The sequence below is a fragment of the Rhea americana genome, unplaced genomic scaffold, assembly GCF_003343005.1.
Source record: "Rhea americana isolate MKP2758 unplaced genomic scaffold, rheAme1 scaffold_173, whole genome shotgun sequence".
NCBI classification, from domain to species: Eukaryota; Metazoa; Chordata; class Aves; order Rheiformes; family Rheidae; genus Rhea; species Rhea americana.
This window is the reverse complement of record NW_028185850.1, coordinates 626,698-638,536: the sequence shown is the minus strand read 5'-3', so window position 1 is coordinate 638,536 and position 11,839 is coordinate 626,698. Positions and strand designations below refer to the sequence as shown.

At 40.6% G+C, this 11,839-nt stretch overlaps 1 protein-coding gene across 1 annotated transcript in view; it reads right to left on the bottom strand.

Moving 5' to 3' along the window:
- Nucleotides 1-3,505: 3,505 nt before the first annotated feature.
- The window catches only part of LOC146597971 (visual pigment-like receptor peropsin), a 35,155-nt gene continuing 26,821 nt past the window's right edge, over nucleotides 3,506-11,839 (bottom strand). The window contains exons 4-6 of the mRNA XM_085301146.1: nucleotides 9,585-9,689; nucleotides 4,744-4,967; nucleotides 3,506-4,109 (exon numbers count right to left, since the gene is read on the bottom strand). Coding sequence (XP_085157272.1) covers nucleotides 3,672-4,109; nucleotides 4,744-4,967; nucleotides 9,585-9,689 — 767 coding nt within the window. The 3' untranslated portion in view covers nucleotides 3,506-3,671. The remainder of the gene's footprint in view (nucleotides 4,110-4,743; nucleotides 4,968-9,584; nucleotides 9,690-11,839) is intronic.

Genomic DNA, 11,839 nt, shown 5'->3' with positions numbered 1-11,839 from the left:
AGATTTTTTAAGAAAAAAAACACAGAAGAGGCTATTTGAAATGGGGAAATAGAATATAACTGATCCTGGGTTAACTTGGTTTCTTGGATTGTTGTAGGCCAGGYACTAGGGCTGATTCAGTAACAGAAGTGTTGATAATCCACCTGCAAGGTCAGGYTGTATATATGAGAATGAATAATAGATTCATTATTAATAACTACAATAATTACAGTATAATATTAATATGTTAATAATTATAAATTATAATAGGTAGGAACTGATGAGAGTTTGACATATATGTAAATGCACAATTTGTTCAGCCATTAAAAATTCACCTGCAATGAACACATTCATTGAAAAAGGCACCTGGTAGAGGATAGCAGGAGACCTGGGTCCTATATGCAGGCTCACACTGCCTGTATGCCATATGCCTTCATGTAAGGTGAAATGGCAGCACCAGCATGGGATCTCCTTCCTCATGGCGATGAGCAATCTGGTTCCTGCCTTTGATACTCTTTCTGCTTTTTTGCATTAGAATTGCTAGATACAAATGTAGTATTTCTAAACAGCATCAGGGACAGATAGTCCTTTGCTTCAGCCAGGAACGGGAGACCTGCACTCTAAGACCACTTCAGGCTGAAAAAGTTCACAGCTACAGAGTTGCAGGAGAGCATCCTGGCATATCAGCCAGGACAACAGCTTTTTAATGTCTCTCCTGTTAAAATTGACCTACTATAAAAGAGAATCCAAGGCTTAGGGGAGCAGCAAAGGTGTGGGGTGCGAGGGGGAAAGGAAGCTGTCTCCAGGACTGTTTTTTCCATTTGCACTGAAGTAATGGTAAGTAAAAAATAACATTGGGAATTGACCGTATGGCTCTCTTATTCCCCTTCAAGGCATCTAGATTGCATCCTCCCTCACAGACTCTCTCAAGCTCCTGAGTTTTTCATTCCTCTCTGAACAGTGGACCAGCTTTGGCCAAAAGATTAGCCTCCTGTGGAGCCAGGGACAGGAGCCAGGCTATTTCATCTAAGCAAGTGTGGAATTGCAGACACAGGAGKAAAAACAGAACAAGCAAATGGGATACAAAGTGTTTTTCAAATTGATTTGAGTTCATTCTCGCACTTTAAATCCTGAAGCACAATCCCTTAGCTGCACTTGGTATCAGATGCTGGACATTTTTCCACCTTAAATCATTTGCTGGTGTCTTACATGCAGCTGGAGAACATGTTGCTTTAGGGCTGGAAGCTTTCTACCTGAGTAGCTTCATGCTCTCACTGTTAGTGAACCTGGAGCACAGGTTGGTGCTTGCAAAGGCATCCCTCCTTTTTCCTGCTGTGTAACCTGCAAAACCAGATATTCTGCTCTACTGTTACTCTCTACTGTGCGCGCACAAAGGGCTGTAGCCTCAGGCCTAGCAGGAGGGAGGTCTGTTGTGGTCTAGACAAGGCTTTTTGTGTATTGACTGTTTCTAGTTCTCTTTCAGCAGGTTTTTGGCTTTTTTGCTGCTTGCTTATCTAGTTCTCCCTCTCTTATGTTTTTCCTCTATTCTGGTTCCCTTTAACTGCTCTTTTCACTTCCCACCCCTCTTCATCTAATCTCGCTGTTTGTACATGTGCAAAGTCACTTGGTCTGGCTGAGGTTTTGGTTTGCTTGCTGGGGGAGCAGCGTTCTTCTGCCCCAGAAACATTTTCAGCTGCTTGTATATCAAAGATCAGCGGTATTACTGCAGTGCAGTGGGACAAGAACTATCCCCATAATCCATAAATTAAAGGAAATATAGGTCAGATAACAGCCTGTTATCAACCGCCACGTAGGCTCTCATGGCAAGTGTTCAGCACRTCTGTGACTGCATATACCTCCAAAAAAGTATCCGATGAGGGTGCGTGACACTCCTCTTTGGAGAAGAGCTGAGTATGCTCAGCAGCGAGACAGCTCAGCACACGCTGCGTTGCCACGGTGGATTTTGTGCTAGACATAGGCGCTCTCACAACCGTGCTTTAGCCTTGGCTATCCAAGCCTAGCTTCATCCAACCATGACAGGGTTTTGCCCTAAATGGTTTCTTCTGTTACTGCAGGTATGGCCTGCCTACAGTTTTATCTGGAAGCAAACAGTTATTTGCTTTTAATTATTTATGGTAATGAAATAGGGGGGAAAAAAAGCACCCATATCTCAAAATTTTCCACAAAAATGAATGCAGTTGTAGTTCAGATCTCTGGTCGTGAAAGAAAACACAGTTCTCCACTATTGCTTATAATGTTTATTTGTTTTTAAATTCAAAACACAGTTGAATTTCTCAACACAAATATAGTAATGGAGCAAATCAAGGTGGGCTCTTTGTGTAACTTACCCAGGAAACACATATTTTAAAATATACTTTTGCAAAACAGCTATGCTGGTTSGTGAGAAATTCCAGTCACAAATAACAATGAGGTTTGCAACTAATGTTCTTTTCTGCCCCTTGTTTGACACACAAATGGCATTAAATAAATGCACAACATTTCCAGGGATAACACAAAGACATTTTTAGGGAAATCTTTGAGTATGTAGTAACTAGTATGAACTTATACCCCTGTGCTTTCATTGTGGAAAACAAATCTGATGCAGTAGTGGGGTATTGCTAGTAACATCGGATAGTTTGCTAGTGATATGAACCCTCCAGYTTAGTTTTTAAATCTCTGTTCTTAACTGCTAATAATTACATATTTATCAGAAAGTAAGTTTTTTACCTGTAAGCAGGTACAAACACGTTTTTTTGAAGCAGCAATAATGTCTTGGGTTATCTCYTGTACATAGCTCTGATGCCATGCTTTATCAGTATTCCTGTAAGGCTAGTGTTGTTATCTGTTTCATTGCCTGTACAACATCTCTTATTCCACTTGAAGAGTCAGAAAACTGTCAGTTTGGAGACAGATGAGTAAAATTAATTCAGATTCCTAAATCTGAATGGGCCTTGCTCACTGGAGAGATCAGGGAAGAGGGAAATAATTCCACAAATCTACAAAGAAAAGCGTCGGACCACGGCGACGAGGGAACACCAGTATGGACAACTCCTAGTGCTTGCATAGACACACACAGAGTCAGGCACAGAAACACACTCCCGGTCAGGCACGGACGATCGGCCAGACACGTGCACGCGCGCAGAGCCTGGGAGCACCGCGGCAGGCGGGCTTYGCTGCCCTGCCGGGAGCGCACGGCTTTGCCTACCATCTAGCGACCAAYGGTGCAGCAGCTCCAAGCTCCACAGCAAGCTCGGCCCGGCATGGCCAGGGGCAGTGCAGCACTGCGGAGCTAAAAAAGATTGTCTGTAGCGCGGACGATTCAAGATTTAAAAAAAATATTTGGAAATGTAACTTCCTAATTAATAACACTTGGATAGGAATGTTTCAGGTGTTTTTGCTAGCTAATGTTTCTTCTTCACAAATAAGTTTCCCTTTTCTTCCTATAGTCTTGCATGTGAAAATGAAATGTTTCTGGCTCTGGGTGTGCTGCCCATCATTATAATGCGCTTCATAGCATTTTGTACCCAACATTAAAGGAAAGTATAGCTTTATCATTCGATTTGCCTGAGTTGCATAGTTATCAGTGCTACAACAAGAAACTGGTGGATTGGAGATTAGGAAATTACTCAAGCAGTGATTTGAAGGGTCCTTCTGAACACAGAGTGGGTGCATGAGTTAAGTGGCCACAGAACTTACAGTCTATCACATTCAATATCAGGGTTATTAGATGGTGTATCAAAGACACCAAAATACACTTCCCTGTTTACTGGAGGTGGGGTGTTGGTTGGGCTTCCAACTCCAGAATCAGGGCTTGAYGCAGGAGGCATTTCTTCTGCATACTTCTCTTCTTTCTGAGAAGGTTCTTGTTTTTGCTTGAGGTTTTTGAAACGTTTGAGCTTCACAGGGTCCTTGACTTCTTTGGCACAGTGGAACAAGATGAAAATGTCCCTCCGAAATTTGGAGCTCATTCCGAAGTAGATAATGGGATTGTAGAAGCTGGCAGATTTAGCAAATAAGCTGGCAAGAATGCTGGTAAGATTGGGCACAGAGTGGCCACAGGCAGACCATATGGAGATGACAGCATATGGTGACCATGCAATAATGAAGGCTGTGCAAATGACAATAGAAACCTAAAAAACAGAAGGAAAATAGCTTTAAATCTCTTCTGGAAGCCTTATAGAGAAGACTTCATCAGAGAAGTGAATAGTAGCTTGAGCACTTGGCTAGAAGGGAAGCATTCAGGTTGTGGCTCACAGGAGAGTTACAGACAGGCAAAGGATTGCTTGGATCAAGCCAGGAAAACCAAGAAGCTATATATCTTAGGTTAGTACAATGTTATGCATGAGCAATGCCTTATCTAATGGAAAGTCATTACAATCCTTTGTATGTTTATGTGAATTATGTAGAAAAAGTCTAGGGCAAGCTGAAGCCAATGGTAAGTAATTGAAAGCTCCACTGTAACTTATGTATATGCTCAGAAGTAATATAGCTGTAAAAGAAAAAAGAATATGCCAAAACATGGTTTTCTTTTTGTGCTGTACAGTACACTCCGATAATATTTAGATTATTTTTCACCTGTGATGTAGCACCAAATATTAACCTACTGAGAGGGGAGAAGTTTTTAAAAATCTTCATATTATTCTGAGCTCAAACTCTGTTGCTGTAGACTGTAGAGACATGAAACGACTGATTTGTTTGGTTGTTTTCCATTCCAGTTGAGACTAATTTTAAGATGAAATCCATCAATGTAAAACTCAAACTCACCCTTGTGACATCTCGCTCCATTCTTCTCTGTCTGTCTGTTGGATCACCCAGGCCTGTTAGCATATGACTTAATTTGACAGTATTGATAATTGACACATATGAGAAAACCATGACAATTACAGGTAGGAAAAAACAGCAGATAAAAATGGAGACAATGTAGGATTTGTAGATTGTAGAGAAGTTGGCTTTTGCCCAGTCTATCTCACATGTTCCATACATGCGATCTGGAAAGCAAAAATAATTTGGTTAGCATTTTTAGAACATTTATCTGATTTTTTTGTGTGTTCATTTTATCAGTTTAAATAGTGTGGTTTTCTTCTTTCAGGAAGTAAAGAATAGAGTGATCTCGCTGACTTTATGAGCTGTGACATAATATTCTACACAAATAAGTTTTCAAGACACCTAGGCAACAAAGAGTATTAATGAGGATTATCACTGTTCAGTTTAGATTTCTAGTGTGAATCACTAATGAACAGACTGTTGTTTTAGAATATGAAATTGTGATACTTTATTATAAAAATGAGTATTCATTTTTCATCTTTCATCTTCTCTTATTTGATGTCATCTTCTACACAGTAACTTCCTAAGATGAGCATTATATAAAGAGGCAACATACCAAAGAATGTAAAAAGGCTCTACTTATGTTTTAGAGTAAGAAATAAAAATATTAAGATTTCTTTTAAAATAGAAGCCAAAAGCCAATGAAAATTTTACTGTAGTAAAAGGGTCATGAAAGCAAGTTGATTCAGCTAACAATGAAGATTATGGGAAGATGAAACATAAATATTTAGGTATGAGACCTTCTCTTAAATAGAAAGTGTACAATGCTACAATTACAAAGGAGCCACAAGCTGTTAAAAAGAAAATTGGGTGGATTGCAAGATCTGCAGCTAGTAAGATTTACAGAAAGACTCTAGATGATCAGGCACCTAAGGGAAAAACTGTGGGAGTAAGGTGCTGTCTCTATTTAAATATTTTTATGAATAGCATTTGACCTCTTTAGATGGTTTGATGTGTCCTGATATCAAAATCTTTAGTTTGATTACTTTAAGGATTTTCTGTAGATTTTAAACTGTTGTTTTAAGTAAAATAGGCAGTGTTTTCTTTTCAGTGGTGGCAGCAAACTGCATTATAAATAAATGAAGCATGAACCAAAATTACCTAATCAAGTATTAACAAGTCCTGGAAATACAGAACAGGTGAAGTCTGTGTGATTTAATGACAGAACTTTCCTTGACTTCCAGTGATAATTCGGGGGGGGGGGGGGGTGGGGAAATCCCCACAGGTGATCTGAAATTTAGACAGAATTAATTAAAGGAACAAAAGATGAAAATCTCTTTAATGGGTCTCATAAAAAAAAATCAGTATTTTTAGTATCAAAACTTTACATGCTTATGTCTAGGTATGTTGAGTAATAGAAATAGATTTTTGCCTCCTTTGCTGCCTTTTTCATCCATAGGTCCCAAAGTTTTATTCAAAAGGATAACCATAAAATCTGGCTTAAAACCAGGTTTCTGGTTCATGAGAACTTTTGATTGAAAAAAGAAATCAGCTTCCACGTGACAAGAAAAGAAAATCCCACCAATTTTCTGTGACCTACAATTCTGGACTAGGTTCCCTCCGCCTTCCCCAGAGACATGGACAAGTGACACTTGCAAAACTGAATGGGCTCGTAGGGGCCCCGGCAGCTACAGCGCAGAAGTGACACTTCACATGTGGCAAGGCATAATGTACTGTGGTCTGGTGGGACATGTCCTGCTCCGCTGACTGCTGCAGGACTCGGCATGGCTCAGCTCCCAGCTGGCCGCGATTGCCCTCTTTGGTGTCAGGAATGTGTTTGGAGGTGGATAGCCTGGGAATCAGAAGGGGCTGCAATTCTCAGCAGGAGAAAGTGCTCAGAGAAGCGATCTCGAGGACCACTGTCAGGGTGCTGAACAAGCAGATTCATGGGGCACCTGGATACCCTGACAGGGCAGAGGTGCCCAAGACATCCTAGGCTCTGGGACTGTGCTTAGGGCCAATAGTGGATGTCAGAAATCTTTCTAGAAATGAAAGGGTAATGAGGATTCATATACTATGAAAATACAGATTGCCAGAAGATGCACTGAGAATGAGAAGTCCAAACCCCTCAAGTTTTATGACATATCTGGAGGATGAAAAGAACAACATAAAATTAGAACAATCATCCTGGCTAAAACTAAAGATACATTGAGCCCGACATCCTGGAAATGGATTGGTTTGGGAAAGGTATAAGAGAGAGCAATTACACAAAGGGATCCTTTTCTTACATGCACCTTTCAAGGGTAGAGCTTATGTATTTAGTAAGGATATATTTACATCACTATATCTAATAAGCCTTGTTAGGTTCACGACTTCTCAAGGACATTTATTTAAAAGAGGTATACTTTGGCTGCCAAAATATCCTAAATACCTAGCAATGGCCCCATGAACAAGCTCACCAGGGAGGAATCTTTCCTAATGTCCACTATCATGGCACAGACCCTTTTCATCACCACAACAGCTGGAGTTACAGGCTTTTTTCTTCTCCTAAATATAACCCTAAGCCCCATCCTCTGCTGAGCCTTACCCCCCAGCAATGGCCTCCATGAATAAGATCTTCAGGGAAAAATATTTTTCATGGTCTTTGTTGTTTTCCAGCCCCACACCAGCTGCAGCTCTAGGCTTTCTCCTTCTCTTAACCCTAGGCTTCAGACTCTGTTGAGCCTTAGTCCCCAGACCCTCAGCCTTGGTCCCCATGAACATGCTCTCAGAGGAGAAAACCATTTGCAGCCCCCACAGTCTCTTTAGTCCTGTGCCCTCTTCAACTCTCTGCTTTCTCCTTCTCCTAAACATAATCCTAACACAAACCCTAGGTCTTAGTCTCTACTGAGCCTTAGCCCCCAGGTCCCTGCCGTGGTCTCCATGAACAAACTTCCTAGGGAGAAATCTTTTTTGATGCTCTCGTCATTTTGTAGTTCCTTTTGAACCCCATGCCAGCTAGGCTGTGTCCTTCTCCTAATCCTAATCCTAACACTAGGCCTTGGTTTCTGATGAGCTTTGTATCCTAGATCCCCAGCCATGGCCCCATGAACAAGCTCTCAGGAGAGACAACTATTTGCAGTCCTCAGTGTTATATTACAGATCCTTTTCTGCCCCACGTCAGCTCTTCCTTTCGGCTTTTTCACAACCCTAACCCAAGGGCTGAGTGTTGGCGTTTGCTGAGCCTCAGCTTCCAGATCCCACACATAGTGCCCATGAACACACTCTCCAGAGATAAATATTTATGATTTGCAGACTGTTTTCAGCCTCATGCCATTTGCAGCTCTGGGCTATCTTCTCTTCCTGACTCTAACCCTAGGCTTCTGCCGCTCCTTAGCCCCCAGACACCCAGTCTTGGTTTTCATGAACAAGCTCTCCTTGGAGAGATCTTTTTGCAGCCCGCATGATTGATTGCTTCACAGCCCATGCCAGCTGCAGCTCTAGGGTTTCTCCTTTTCCTAACCCTAGCCTTAGATCTCAGAGTCTGCTGATTATTAACCCCCTTCTCCCTATCCTTTTTCCCCATAACATGCTCTCATGGGTAGAAACCTTTTTTTTCCTGCTGTTTTGCAGCCTCTTTTCAATCCCATATAACCTGGAAATGTAGGCTTTATGATTTCTATTTGTTTCCTGAGAGTACTTTGCATTTTCTTTGTCTATTTGTCCCACTCTGAGTATTATGCGTATGTTTTCATAGCCTGACACATGACATGTATCAGTACATGTGGGCTGGCATGGCTCCACATTCTCTTTTCTAAGTGTTAATGGTTATTTTGGATGCACCAAAGGAAGGGTTGTTTTTTCCTATATGACTTTACATGTCTCAGCTCTGAATTCTGTCTGACTTGCTGTTACCCAGCAGCTCAGCTTTCTGCAATCCTTCTGCAGGTTGTTGTAGACCATCTCTGCTCTTACTATGAAATTAAACTCTGTCCAAAATAATGTTGTATCTTTAGGAACTCTGTTGCTTCATTTTTGGCCCTCACCTCTCATCTGCTGTTTTATGAATATGTTGAACATTACAGGTCCTAACTGATGCCTGTAAGATACAGGCAGCTAGTTGTCGGATCATTTGAGTTGGCTGATTTCAGTAATTAGAACTCCTGTACAATTACCATTTGTTCCTAGAGATTTGTTAGTGTTTGATTTATTGATCTGTTCTACATACTTAATTTTAAACAAGTTATCCAACTTTTTCCCTATGAATAAGTTTTCTGATGTGGGAATCAATTGTAGCTGTTGAATTAGCTCAGTGTTCACAATCTGCCTTTGTTTTTCCTTTCTTTCCCCCTACTTTTTTTTTTTGCTATGGCCTTATTTTACACCCTAATCATTTCTTGTATTGATAGATTTCCTGGCATCTTTTTCTTCCGCTATGTTAGTGTTCGTACTTTTAATAAACTGTTCTACAAAAATCTTTTTTGGCATGTCTTATTATAGTTTTACGCTTAACTTGCCGGAACTTGTGTTCTTTTCTTGCTTCCTAATTTTGACAGTTTTTGAAGGATGTCTTTTGATTTGGTTTCCTTTACCTCACTGCTTTACCATGTCAAATATTTCTGCCTCCTTTTATTCATAGGTAATGCACTTTGGGTCCAAATCTCTGCTCTAATATCTTCAAGAAATCTCCTTAGAGTTGATAATAAAGCAGACAACATTCTGGACATAAGCCATGCGTGATGAATGATCTTCTTCTCAGTTCCACTGATAATCAGTCTGGCTTTCAGCAAGCAAGAAAGATAAATATCTTTGTTCAGTTCAGTAGAGAATTGCTGAATAAGTACAACTAAAAGATATGTTACCTGTGTAACTGCCCCAGCCAAGTAATGGAGCTGCTGACCAGAAGAAAGCTGCTATCCAAATGAGAACCAGAGCCACTGTCATACTGCTGTTGCTGATGCAATGACCTGGAATGGTATGGTTTATTGAGACAAGGATACTTAGCAAGTCAGCCATATCTCTGCAGTTGAAATCTGAACTCGTTCTTACACTAACTGCCAAATAGGAAGATACAGTTATTTGAAAAMATGTTAAGGTGAAAAACACGTAAAGCTTAAATTTGAAAGCATCTTGCAGACTTATAAATGTTCAAGACCTTTACTGAACAGTGGAATTGAATGGCTAGTTAGAAGACAAAATCTGTTTGATGAACACTGCAGAGTTATCAAATTCTATGTTGGATTCATGTTTTATAATTTTGTAAAAAGTAGGAAACAATTATTAGCTAAGTTCTACACTAAAACAAGATAAGTGTAAATTCACAGGATTTTCTTATTCACTCCAAAGTTTTCACTGTTAAAAAGGAGAATAAAAAATGCTCAAACTATGYTATTTCTTCCGTACGCTTCATTTAATCCATCTTCCTGTTGCCATATATTGGGATTATTTTTCATCTAAACTGGAAATCTTCATACAGCCACCAAACTGTTCCTCGACACTTTTTTAGAGTTATACTGAGCACTTGCTTAGATTTGCTTAAGAGGTAAATTTAAAATATACCCAACCTCAGTGAACATATGCTACAGCTTGCAAAAGAGAAACCCATTTAGCTTCGTAAGATGCAATGAATATGAGAAATAGAATACATTATAGCCAAATTCTAACAGCTCAAACAGCAGGCTGTGTTGAAAATGAACTTCAATAAATATATCATTGCAATAAACTGCAGAACTTCCTGTGGAAAAAGATGTTCCTGCAGAAGTTCTTTTCACAGCTAATCAGAAAGAAAAACACATATGATGCATCCAATGTATTTATGCATGCTTTATATTCAGATGTTGATAGTTTCCTGCTTGAAAGATAGTGCAATCCAATCATAACAAAAGCAGGAAAACTGACAATACRTGATCTATGAATGGGTGTGGGAATTACTGCTGCCTGGAAGACTAGGGAGAATTCATGGAAGATGTAATTGGAAAGGAGAGAGAGAAAGTAAGACTCCTAGTGGAGATAAAACTTTTCAGCAAATCGTGAGATCCAGGACGAACGGGAAGGAAAAGTTAATCAGTACTGATCTCATGAAAGGGGATGTCTGAGATGAGTGTGATGATGTAAAGGTGCAAAAAGGGAAAAAAGGTAGATGGAGGCATGTTTATATTGGCTTGCTTGAGGGCTACACAGTTAGCAGGGTAAGGCACAGGAAATGTGCAAAGGTTTTTAGATTATGTTTGAACAGTGAGACACTGATATGCCTTTAGAGAGGCAGTTATATGAAAGGTAAAAAAATCCCCCAAATTTAAAAAAAAAAAAAAACAGAAAAAGTAAAAGGTTTCTAGCACTGGAGATAGTAAGGAAGAGTGACTGCCTGAGATACTCAGATTGCAGACCAAAGGCCTTTAGAGAAGGAAGAGGCATGAGGGAGAGGTGGTGCTGAGAATGTCTCAGAGACCTGGGATGCAAGCGTGACTCAGGGGCTATCCGGATGGAGTGAGGCTCTGTTTGGTTCGGGAGGCCGTGGGGGTAATGCTCACCTCCCTCTCCATGAATCTGTCTGCAGAGGGGAGACTGGAGGGGCTCGCTGGGACCTCAGACCACACGGTGCTGCAAAGCTCGGGGGGCAGATACGGAGGCTGAATGCTCCCAGTGCCATCTAAAGTCCACTGAGCCACCAGGCTCAGTGCCTGCTCTGAGCAACCCCCCACCAAACAGCACTGAGAGTGAAAATGTTGGCGTGGAGGGCAGCCTTCCGAACCAGGGTTATTATCAATGACTGGAAACTCTCCTCAACATTATTTCATTGATTAGACTCACTGCTTTACAGTGTGGTCCCACCTAAGATGTTTGCATCACTTAGGAATCATTTAAACTGTATTTTGAGAAGTACAGAGGACCAGCAGAATCTGTGATATCTTTGGCACAAGGGTGACTTTTACCCAGGGTGACCAAAGTGTGCTATAAATAATTTGGCTCTTATTTGGGTTAATTCTCAGGAGATCTGTTCAAATACATTTCTAACAGACTTAAAAGGGYTAGGTTTTGGTTTCCAATGCATCTACTTTATATTCAATAAATCCACCAACTGAGTGGAGTACAGATTTACACCACAGGAAGTGAAGGC